The 13318-nt window shown below is 33.8% G+C and overlaps 1 protein-coding gene across 1 annotated transcript in view; it reads left to right on the forward strand.

Annotated features, from left to right (window-relative positions):
* The first annotated feature begins 2411 nt into the window (after nt 1-2411).
* Nucleotides 2412-13318, forward strand: part of LOC141533987 (uncharacterized) — a 137716-nt gene continuing 126809 nt past the window's right edge. The window contains exon 1 of the mRNA XM_074253111.1: nt 2412-3013. Coding sequence (XP_074109212.1) covers nt 2438-3013 — 576 coding nt within the window. The 5' untranslated portion in view covers nt 2412-2437. The remainder of the gene's footprint in view (nt 3014-13318) is intronic.

Genomic DNA, 13318 nt, shown 5'->3' on the forward strand with positions numbered 1-13318 from the left:
TCCATCATTCTGCCAATTATCCATTATTTCTATTATTTATTACTCATTTTCATAATTATGCAACTCTGCTAGCGCAATTACAATCACAATTACTGCTCGAATAACGCAAACACTATCCATCTATCTGTCCTTGTATCTTTACTCCTGCACCAGCAAAGTCAATTGAACTTGTGTAACAAAGTATGGCAGTAACCCAAAAGCTAGCAATCTAATGTGTGAGGAGCATGCATCCAGTCAGTACTCGGTATAATGTAAGAGCTAGTCCGAACTTCAAAGACGAACTGAACAATATTTACGAGGCTATAAAAATAATCTAGAGCTCAGTCTCTAGCACTTAAATGTATATAACGCATATGTTTGCAAACAGCTGGGTAGCGAGACTTCAGGCTAATTTAAATGTCCATGTTACACCATCCTCATCCACCAATACCAATCTCGGGCTCTAACTTTGAATTTGATATGAGTTATTTCATTAGTCATTAATCTATTTATCTTTGATTGAGACTGCTTTCATTTTATGGAGCACATTTCGTTAAAAAAAATTTCTGATATGGCCTGATATAAAAATTATTAAAATTTTAGATTTTTTTTAAGGCTGAAAAATTTTCGTTTTCTTAAAAAGCTAATTTTCCAAACCAAGAATTTTTTGTTTTTATGCAAAAAAACCTTCATTGATCAAAATTTCTTGTCAATAAATTATTTTTTTAACAAATTATTACGCAGAAAAAAAGCTTCAAGATTGCATTATTTATCGTAAATTTATCTAGGTCGAAAAGTAATTGTGAGGTCACACATCTGGTGCTCGAAAAAAATAAAACCGTGATCTTTGTGTCTTTGCACTACAATCAGATACTGATAGACATTTTCGAGACGGAAATGTTAATAAATACAAGTGTTCGATTAACAATATTATTAAAACAAAATAAAATAAAATAAAACAAACTGCCTATAAAATGTAATTTACTGTTGTTTTATCTTTTGTCTTTGTATATGTTATATCTTTTATTTAGCAATAACATCCTCAGGCAGTAAATTCTTCACGCATTATTTAAATGTCATGACATCTAATAAATAATCTCCGGTCTTTGATATTTTTATTTCACAGAAACAAAAATTTTATCTATAAATTCACAATATTTCCGACGAAACTTTTTTAGTTTTATCTCGATTTCCATAACTGACGTCCTTACATCCACAATTGAGTTATTCGGGCAACAAAAGGTGAATCTAAAGAAAAGGTCTTGCATACTATACTACATTCTACACATTAGATATTACATATATGAGCCTACAGTCTTTGTGTCGTACATATATAACATATACCTATATGTAAACCGGGATTTAAGTGAACACACTGAGCGCACAAACACAATAAAGCCTGATGTCGGTAATCGTCGGCTCAAATCGGCTACTTTCGGCCGTGGTCGCGCGCAACCACTTGGTTCGCGATCGCGCACAAGAACCCGGCTTCATTTTTCCATTCACTGAATTATTTTATCCGTATAAAATCAGGTAAAGACAACAAATAAAATCTTCATTGAAAAAAAGCTCACATATTCATTAATTAATCTATCAACAAACTTTTTATCATAATTATTATTATTATCATTGTTAGTAGAAGACTGGACCAGCATCCACCGATTGAATTCAAACAAAAAAACCCTGAGTGAGCTGAGCGCGCCGTTATCCACGATTAATTACGAAAACGCACGAATCCTCTCGCGGCTGCCAAACGCGGGGCGAGAGAGTCGCTCGTGGTTCGCTCGAGGGAACGGACGAAGTCGCGAAACCTCCGTTTTAAATAAAATAATAGTAACAAAAATAGAATTAATAATTAAAATTCGATATTTTTATCAAAACTGGTAAGTAGTGATAAAAGTGTGTTTTACAGTGAAAAGTGTTACAAAAACTAGTGACTAAGTGACCGCCGGGTGCCACTGTTAAATACAGTGTTAGATTTATGTGAAAGGTTTATAATATTAATCATGATAAGTGTTTAATAATCAAACGTGCGCGGAAGGAATCCCGCGTAGAGTTAAAATCATCGCGCGTGACAATATTTGGAGGGAAAATTTTTTGCAGCCTGGTGAGTTGTAGGCGGGGCTAAAATCGGAGACACGTGACACGGAAACTGTCACGCCGCCCTTGCCTTCTTCCCCTACTACGGCGACAACGACGTTTACTACTACTACTACTACTACTATTTCTTCTTTATATTATATACTATCATCACTCTTTGTATCGTAGTATAGTATATAGTTTACTCACTCACTCAGTTCCCTCCAGGACGACCCCACTCCAGGAGCGAAAACTACCGAGTGAAGTCGCGTCTCTTCGTGACTAATGCGCTCCATATCGCTGCGTAATTTCTGCTACTATGTAGTAGACTGTCAAACAATTGCTACCTTTCGGTAACTTTTTTGAGGATCTTTGGAGGATGCAGCAGACCGAAATTGGCCGTGATCGCAGGCCAGACTCGGAGACCAGGAACCGGGTGAGGATCAAGCAGGAAATCATTGACGCAGAGGTTAAAGTTAAAGTCAAGCAAGAGGTTCAGGTTAAGCTAGAAGAGGAAAATAACACTAACTACGAAAATGGGTTTGCGGTAGATCAGGATTTAGAGAGGAAAACTGAAGGAAATTTTGGACGAAACTGTCCTACTATGCATCCCGCGTATCGCGCCGTCGGGGGACCCGGACCACCTAATAGTTTTGGATTTCCTCATTTCTTTCCACCGAATTCTTTTGGAATCCCCAATTTCATGGATCCGCATTCTCAACATTCTGAACAGGAGAAAATTCATTTTTCTAACAATTTCTTGCACCCCAGACAGGAGAAAATGAAGGATTTGGAGTACAGGAACTATGAGCAGAAATTTGACATGTATCATTTTCGCACACCACCGGAGTTTTCACAGTTGATACAGCAGCAACACAGTATGAGAAGTTTGTACTCGGGAAAACATTCGAGAAAATGGAGCAATAATTTGCCGGCAAAGTTCGTCCAGTCAAATGTGAGTTTTAGGGTTAAGACTGGCAGTGGAAAAATTAAGATGATTTCAGAGGAAATATCTTAGACCAAAAATATCATTTTTGAGTTAAAAAAAATTTATTAACTCAAAAACAATCCCTTCAATAATTTTTCTGTCTGATTCAAGATGATCAAACTCTCTAAAATAATTTTCTTGGTTTAAGATTTTTTATCTTTGAATAAAAAAAAAAAAATTTTTTTCTCGCTTATTTTATAAAATTGTAAACAAGTAGAAAAATTCTTGAGCTAAAAAATTTTTTTTTTGAATCAAACAATTTTTTTTTTTTTTTTTTCAGTGTATAAAATTTCCATCATACGGTTGCAATCATAAGTTCACAAAAATTAAATTTCTCTAATTCAGAAGTAATAAACCATTGAATCTACTTGAAAAAAAAAAAAAAAAAAAATACAAAATTGCCCAGCAATTTCCTTAACTGAAAGTCTGTTTGGTAAAAATTCTTCCCTCGCCCTATTGTTCCGACGACTTTAATTTAAACAAGCAGTAAAATGCTTCAGTGAAGTCGTAACAAAAATTTTCTGAAATGCGTGAGCTATTTACGACTACTGTTTGCGTAAGTGCTCGCTGACACTAAATATTATTCTGGAATCCTCAAGCTTAAAGTAAAGCCTGAATACAAAGTGTTATATTTGTATTTATATTTATAAATTTCCAGGCTTTGGCAAAGAGCTGGAGCTGAAGCCGGAGGGCAAAAGTATGCAGTCATTTAGTGTTATTCTTCATCTTCATCTCAGTCCCAGTAGATCTTGCATGGGAACTAAAACGTTGTCCGTCGAACTGAACCGTTACGTCGTAATACGCGGCCGAACGATCTCGCGTTACTGCGTTATTTATTCCGAGAAATGGTTTCACTGTGAAATCGCGTCCTCTGCGTATACAGTAGAAGTATCTATAGGTATAAATATACAACGCAGAAAAAGATGCAGTAATCACAACACACTTAGACTCCAGACTGAGAAAAGAGGAAAAAACAGATGACGTTATACGGTCCGCGGTCCATATAAAATTTATTTTATCGTTATTATAATAACAGACTAGCCAGTCCAGTCAGTAGTCAATAATCGCCACACTTGGTCTTGCTCTTACTCTCTTCTCTTGTTCTCATGCTCGAACTCATACTGCTGAGCGAAATACAGGGTATAAATTTACAAAAACGAGTGTCGCTGGATTTAGCTCAAGAAATAACACACCTGTACGTCAAGATAACGTCAAGGGACTTTTAGACCGTGGCGAGTCGAATAAGGCGATTGAATCGACGCCGATCCATTCAGATGTTATTCACCACCTTTGGCTCAGCCAACAGCAAATAAAGGGATTCCCAATATGTAAGGATTTTTACTCCCGACTTATTTTTTTATCGCGCGTCCTTCCCTAAGAGGCAACATAAATTTTCGTTGCATCCGTGATCCAGGATAAGTCCACGGCATCCCGTCCAATTTGGAAGCCCGCTGTTATGTTCAGGTGATTCATTTGCTTCGATTAAATCACTTATATGGATTATATATGCTTCAGCCTTTTCTGTGTCATTTTATAGATCAAAAAATTCTCAATTTTTTTTTGAATCCTACGCTGATGATTAATTAATTAATTAAATGAAAGTGAACAAATTTCGAGAAATTAATTTTAAAGAGCTAGATCTTTTGGATCAAGTAAAATTTACTCAAATTTCTTCTTGAAATTCAATCAAGAGTAAAGAACAAATCTCAAATCTTCAGAAATATAATAAAATAATTAAAGTATTAACATGTGTAACACATGAATTTAATAGGAGAAATAAATCATTATAAGCCATTGAGTTACTTAATGGACCATTATAATGTTATTTTAGTACATGATCAACTTTAAATACCTTGTTATTGCTAAATGAGAAGATAGTAAAATATAATAATAATCTATGAAGAAGATTAAAATATTTGAATCATAAATAACTAATGAGAGTCGTTGTAAACATTTCTCATTTGCATAACGCACTAAATTCATTTATTTATTTATTTGTACAATGATCATACATAATAATTGTGAAGGGTTAAGCTTTTAAACTCAAGCATTTCTATTTACCGATTTATCATTTATCATTTATCATTTATCATTTATCATTCACTATCATCTGTCATCGTTATACTCATCTTATAATTTTCCAGTCTGCAATAATCTGTAACACTTTACGGATCATGACAGGTTTGAAAACTGTACTTCAACTAAAATTCACCAATGTACTGTAATAACTAAATGCGGAAATGTTACTGCACTAACTAACAACATAATGACACCGATGACATCACTCTTGTACATAGTTATGTTCAATTATTATTTTCTGTGTTTTAAACTTCCATAACAGCCATTGTAATATTTTAAATATCTGTTCTCATAATATTGCTGCATAACAACAAAAAATTAAATATTAAAAATAAAAATGATGTCGCGTCTACATAAAATTCCAACTCGCGGACGTGGAAATCGATCTACTTGTTTTTTCTCGATTGTTGCGCCGCTTGCTGGACAATAAGTAGCGGATTGTTACAAGACTTTACGGCGTGGAAAAGATTATGCCTTCCGTTTAAATATAATACGATGAGTTTTTAAATCACAACCATTAGAAAGTCTGAAATAAATTAGAAAACTGTGATTTCATTTTTTCCAAGTAAACAAATAATTTACGCTTTAAACGCTGAGTATTTATTTTAAATTTACTTTGTCATCGTAATCGATAACTTATGAGTTGTAAGCAGGACCAAGACGATTGTTTGATGGGAATAATTTATTTTTCATTTTTTTTTTTTTTTGAATAAATTTAACCTATTTGAAGAAAAAATAAAAAAGAAGATCCCTGATATTCAAAATTTAGCTAATTTTATTTTCCATTTATAGATTAGTCATAATTTAAAACAAACCATAAATCTAAGTTTAAACATTGGATCATATTAAACATGAAAGAGATGAAAATGTGAAATTAAATTATAAAACGCAGTTTGAAATAGAAACTGTAAGACTAAATTAAGAGTAAACAAGACAAATGTGGAGACTTAAAAAATGTTTTTATTTTTTTTTTTTATATTTACTGTTCTTAATTTTATGTTTTTTTGTCCTATTTTTTTATCTTACATTTATTTTTAATTTTTGCCTTACAGTCTTGGTCTTGCCAATAACATAATCGTATTTTTCAATAGTTGATACAAATTTTATTCGATTTTCTGTTTGTTATTCCGACAAAATTCGTGTGATCAGTGCAATTACATTACAAGCTGATTAGTGGGGTAGATCAGAGGCGCACGTCGGCACAAAATGGTTTTTTTAGTGGCATGTGTGCTCTATTGGGCACCCCTCAGGTAGAAAAACGATCTGCTCAACAAAGGCTTGATATGTCGATGCTACGCATCTGGCGAGCGGTGAACGGATCTACTCTACTAACTCTAAACTCATACCAGGGGGCGTGGGTTAACATATACATGGATAAAATATATAAAATATATGTACATAGAAATATATTAAGTACATTTCGTGTGGTGTGTGATCACGTCCCATTGTCATGTCGGGACAGAAAAATACATTTTATTAATCATCGTCATTCCCATCAAACCTCTCAATAATTCAACAAACATGAATAAATTTACGCTTCTTCTTCTTCTTCTTAGTCCTTTAATTTATTTAACCACTAAATCAGAGAGGACAAATGGGTAAAATAATCAACGGTGAATAGCAGGTCATTGAACATATAAAATTATCATAATAATAATAATAACAATAATATTATTATGCATCTATTTATAAATACACATGAAGATGGACCATCAATATTATAAATTTGGATTGTGGATGGAATAAAGAGACAGGTTCATTTATTATAAGGTCAAATTTACAGTTCTTGGAAATTTTTTTATTACTTAATTTTTGAAGAAAATTTTGGTACAATTGATTAATTTATTTTTATCAATACATACACATTGAAATTTTCTTAACTCAAGTAAAATTTTTTTTTTGTACAGAAAAAATCAATTTTAGGAAAAAAAAACTGGAAAAAATTTTCTTGCTTAAAGAAAAACTTTACTTTGACTTATTTTAAGTAAAATTTTTTTTCTGTGCAGAGTTTCAAAATTATTTATCAATAAAACTCAAATCTTGAATATTCTAATAATAAGTAATAAATAAAAGAGATTATGTACTGTAAACTGTAACACTTTTAACAAAACAATTGATGTCCTTATTTCTTGACAAAAGCTCGAGGTGTTCAAATTCATGAAAAAACCATTTCCGGACGTGCTGTGGTTTCCGAAACTCAAAATGTCGACGCGTGGCACTTGCGTACACCGACATAAATAAAAAATACAATGCACAAAAATACAATAAAAAATAATTTAGAGAAATTTTCACGCAGCTTCCGCAGCAGCATTCAAAGTGAGAAAAATTCAAATGTGTTGACTTCAACTTCTTACAAAACCGATCCTTAAACAGAATATTAATACCCTTTATACTTTATATAATATTATATTATAATATTTTATATATATTGTCCGACCGATAAGGAACGCGTGCTCACTTCAACCACGAGCCCCGAAACCACACGGTAATTATTCATTCTTCAACCAGTAAAGGGTATTATTCTTTTTGTTGGCTATTTCCATACTTATAATCACATTTATATTTTTATTAACTTTTTTATTTTTCTATAAATATTTTTCTCAGTGTAGCGTGACACGAGTTGCTCTGTCTCATCGGTCTTTTCCTCGAGGGTAACCAGCCATTTTTTCCCTTATTTTTTATACTATTACACACTCTCTCTGCGGTTTCTCGATTTCCTTTTTGCTGGTATTTATTTTTTTGCTATTACATGTCGACTGTTTTCTTCTTTTCCCTCAATAATACTCGATACTTTTCGAAATTTATTTATAAACAATTGTTATCCAACGTGAAAGTTAACGTGACACGTAACATACGATTTATTTATAGAAAAAAGGTTAAATTTAACTAAAAATTAACATTTTGATCTTCGAAAATTTTTTTTTGATCTAAAAAAGCTCTTTTTCTTGAATTCAATATTTTTTTTTTTGTAAATTTGACAATATTAAAAATTAAAATCAACAAAAAACTTTTTTTTTTTTTTTATTGAAAAAGAATTTATTTTTGGAAAAAAAAAAAGAATTGAAAAATTACATTGCATAATTTTTCCATTTTAATATGCGGATAACCATATGAGGCCTTGTATGTAATTGGCCAGATACGAAACTTGACGATACCAGAAAATTGTTAAGTACTGTGAAAATTCCAGCTCAGACTTTAAAAACTGTATCTTCACCCTCTTCTTCCCTATAACTCTTAGACCAAGTCGATTACAACGTCATATACAAAAGAACAAGACCATACTGGGAGTGTTTTACGAGCGCTGACACCTTGCCGACCTGGACTGTAGTTCTCAGCCCGGTGCTTTGGCATTGCACCCCTGCACTGCACACTGCACATATAAAATACTCTCCTCGGTTCACTGTTATTCGCTTTCTTTATCACTTTCATTCTCTCGAGTCTTAAGACCCTCTATTTCATCCTCCATCCTCCATTCTCTGTCCTCCAGATCCAAGCCCTCGCGTCTCTACACTGTTAAACCAAAGTATATACAATATTCTCCCGGTGATATTACGACCGTGAATATTAAAGTAATTGATGCCTCCATAAAACAGTGAACAGCACCTTCGATGTCTCACCGTACAGCACACACATATACACACACTTAGCGATCCCTTTACTAGCTTGTATTGTGTCTGGAGCAGACCGCGGTAAATACACATCTATATACTACATACTCATTTATACATATTATTTAAAAAAGACATTCTTGTTGCAATATTCCTCGGATATAAACCTTTATCTTATTTTCCATTCCCTTACATTATTATTTCCTTCTCCTTCTCTTCCTCTTCCTCATCCTCATCCTGTAATGTCATTCCTCTCGCGATATATTCGCAGCTCATCTCACTTTCACGTTGCAGAATCTCTTGCTACTGTGTAACAATAATTTAAATTTAATTTGTAACTACACGAGCTCACTATCATACAAAATCAAAAACAAACAATACTTTGATTATTGCCGTGTTGTGTTAATATTTATCAGTAGTCGCTGATAATTTAAAGGGCTGAAGATTGATGACCAAGGTGCAGAACAAAGACAAGAGCCAACAAACAACAGACAAGGGATGTCCAGCGACTCGAGTTTGGTGTTTGGAGTTGGAATGGCCTTACATTACACGTATGATATGTATGATACGATATGTGTAAGTCGGAACGCCGTATAACTATGTATCAAGCTGTTGCGCCCCCGGCATGTCCGGGCAGCTTCAAATACTGAAATGTTCAGTGCATATGTATGTGTGTATACGATGCCAAAAATAGCTGGTGAGTGTTGTACCAGGCTTTGAGAGGAGACCGACATCAGACAGAGCCTCTGCATCGTAGCTTACACGCTCCCAATGAGCAAGCTCCAACTGGTAATGCTTGCCCAGGAGAAGAATCCTGTCCTGTTGAGAATCCAGCCTCGACCCCTGGACACTATTAATTTTATCCACCACGGTGTATAAATGTGCATGTGTAATAAATATGTTTGTGTATTTATTATATGTATTTTATTTATAAGTGTGTGGATATCGATATGGATAATACTCTCCACTCTACAAGCTCCATGAGATCAGGATGAGTGTCTTAATAATATTATAGCCTCGGTAGGATGTTGGGCACAAGAGTTAGTTCGAATGGAGACTCAGTATTTAACATTGAATTGTCTGGTAGTTTGTGGGCTTCGATGATCAGACAGTGAATTGTTGGTGAAAGCAGGAAATTTTTATGGTATGAATGTGAGAAGAAGTATTCTTTGATTGTTATAAAAATTTTTTTTTAAATTTCAACATGTTATGGGCCCAGTATGTTGTGTGGAGAAATTTTATGGTTTCGCTTGATTTGACCATGTCAAGTAATATATGAACGTGAAAAATAAATCTTTGACATAATTTTTAAGTTTTATATTTTTTTTTTTTAGAAAATTTGTACTTCAATTAATATGTTATATTAAACAGAAATCGATTAATTAGTTAAGTTTACTAGAACTTAATGAGAGTTGAGCTCTAATAATTTTTTATTATTAAACTTAACATTTAAAACTTAACTCTCTTGTAAAGAGAAAATTAAGCGATCATTCGCCCTCTGTTGGAAATTTTTAACATTTCCTGTCAAAAAATTATATATGATGAAAAAAAATTTCTTCTCGAATTTTAAACACAAAAAATTCTCAATAAAGCAATAAGCATTTTATTATTTTGATTTTTAATTGAATATTTCCGGATAAAAAAGGTACGCGTGTTTACAATGAGCCAATTAAAACGGCAAACGCGTCCTAATTAACTCGTCGATTATATAGCCGGCTTCCCTGACAACTCGAGACTCGGCAAACAAACAAAGCCAAAGAGTATTAGGGTGATGACGATGCCAAGAGGAAAAGTACTGGTTGGTGATGAACCCAAGGGCTGATATAGCTGATGCTGATGCCAGTCCTGGCGCGGGTTTCCCGTCTACGGTACACATTATAATTGCGCATATTAAAATGGCGTCGCTGTTGTAGATAAAGAGAAAGACAAGGCCAAGGACAAGGACAAAGAGTGTGCTGGTGTGTACAGCAAAGTCTCCAGCATCCGGTAAGAGCGAGGCAAGTAGACGAGATGAGAGTTTGAGAGCTGCTCAGCCATCTTTAATCAATAATGGAGCATCACAGGGACCATGACAACAGATACTACCCGACCACCCTTTCTCAGCGGTTCCGTGTCTCACAGGACCCCCGGGCAAGGGTTGTGCTGCCTTGCTTCGTCCAGATACTTTCCAGCCCCCTTCTTCCCTCTCTCCTCTCTCTACTCGTCTCTCTACTAGCAGGCTTCACCCTTGCCCTAAGACCCGCTCAGGTTACATCCGCAACCGTTTCTCAACTACACTCCTTTGCTTCAGAACAAAAAATCATCTCGTGTATTTAAGAAAAATTTTTACTAAAATTTTTTAGATTAAAAATTTTTTTTGAGGTAAACTTAAGTTACAAAAGTCTAATTTAAGATAATTGAGAACTTTACGAAAAATGAAGTCGAGATCTGAAGTAAAATCGTCCGCAAATCAACGACTTCGAAGGAAATTAAGAAAGTTTGGAAAATCCAAAAATGCTCATTCATTTTTTAAGAAAACAATAAATTGTGTAATTAATTGAAAGAAAAATAATAATTTTTTTGTACAAAAAATTTTTTCACATAAATTTATTAAAGACAAAAATTCCTAAAATTTTCAACTCCAAACTTGAACAATTGACAAATTCCTCTAATTGGACCCCAGGCATGAAATAAAGCCAGATGATCGTTATAGGGTATCTGATTTTCGCGGACCACACGCAGCTAGATACGACTCTCAACTCGGAACTCGCGGTGTTTCGAAGCGATGAATACGCTGTACTATAATATAATATGATATGATATAATATAATATAATAACGAAGCAAGGGACGCCCACTATGCCACGGTTACGAGCACGGGTTATCGGGTATCGGCGTCGCGACGCCATTGTAATACCTCGGTGCTAACGAGCTGTCGTCAGCGATATCTCCCGCTACGAGTTGTACGAGTTTTATACCTATAGTGTTTGCGTTATAATGTTCCGCCGGTGTAGCAGCCTTTGGTTGGGTTATACATATTATGCCCTCATGCCTTTATATATATACCTATATCGGCGTCCCTTCTCGTTTGGCTGGCTCGTGCCTCTGCCCACTACACCACCGAGCCTAAATAAATACATGGACATCAGAGTCTATTGCTTGCATATATTTACCCAGGTTACAGATATTATCTTGCCTGGCTAACTATAACATTTTAATTAAATCCTCACGGTTGTTTAATTTATTTCGTTCATTATTTCGTCAGGATTAATCATCCCAGTAATTGTTATTAGACTTAAGTACAATACATTTGACAGTACTTATATTTTCAACCACTATGTTCTTACATTTACAAAATAAATAATATTTTTGTAAACCAAAACCACATTTTAATAAAAAAAATTAAACTAAAAAGTAGAAAATAATTTTTTTTAATAAAAACTTTATTGTGATTTTAATCCGACGTTCTGAAGTTCCCAAAAATCGAGTTTAAAGATTCTTTTATACATACATAGGTAGATATGAAGCTTGTTAAAAATAAAGAGGTGACGTCGCAAAAGAAAACCGGTGAATAAGTATATAGTAATGTATCGTGTATAGTGGCGAAGCTAATGCGTGTAAGCAGCCTGAATTGTCGTAGACGTTGTTGGGCATGAATGTAAAGAGTGAGCTGTTTATTCGCCGTTAAATAAATGACTAGTGTGCGGTAGGTGAGGGGATTTTTGTCACGGCACTTTGTCTCCATTTGCTATTATATTATATTGTACACAAGACATGATCGCTGTCGCATGTAATTACCCGGACGACAGTGGAACAACATGGAGAACGCTGCTAGACACACGATGGCGTGTCGCACGCGTCAAACTTTCCTCTATATGTATATAACAGCATATATATTCACTATATAATATGTAATACGTTAATAAAGAGACATTACACGTTATGTTTAGATGTCATGCTTTGCTTCATTTTTTATTTTTATCTCCAGGCATGACATTTTTATACCGTATTATTATTTTTAATTTGCTCGCTTAGCAATCGTTTATTTAAATACTTTTACTATAATAATACGCGATTAATTATTTCATTAAAAAAAAATTTTTTTTATGAATTTAAAAATTTTTTTCTTCGATCTAAATATTCGGAATTATTGGTCGTGATTAGGACAGCCTTTAACCCAATCTTCACATAGAAAGTAATCGACCTTTGATCCTTCCAGCTACTTTGATTGTAACTTCTTCTGACGTGACGTCACTCTTAATTATTCCTTTCAATGATCAACAGTAACAATAACAAATAAGACACCAGTGTCATTCGACAAAAGACCTTATAATTTACGAACCATGCAATAACCTCTGACGCAATCCGCCTCTGAGTTATTCATTTTAATTAATTACCAGACTTATCACCTTGACAATTAACCAACTGAAGAGAATAAGAGTAAAAATATTTAAATAGACTTTTTTTAAATATGTTGTTGGAAATTTCTATGCAGTGGAAAAAAAAATTTTTTAAATTTGCTTTTAAGTTAAGCCTAACTCTAGTTCTCTTTACAAAATAAAAAAAAAATTATCGCCTTTGAAATTTTAAGAAGTTTAAATTTTCTT

Source organism: Cotesia typhae, unplaced genomic scaffold (assembly GCF_013202065.1).
Source record: "Cotesia typhae breed Kobodo isofemale line unplaced genomic scaffold, CoteBio_Ctyphae contig_123, whole genome shotgun sequence".
Classification (NCBI taxonomy): Eukaryota; Metazoa; Arthropoda; class Insecta; order Hymenoptera; family Braconidae; genus Cotesia; species Cotesia typhae.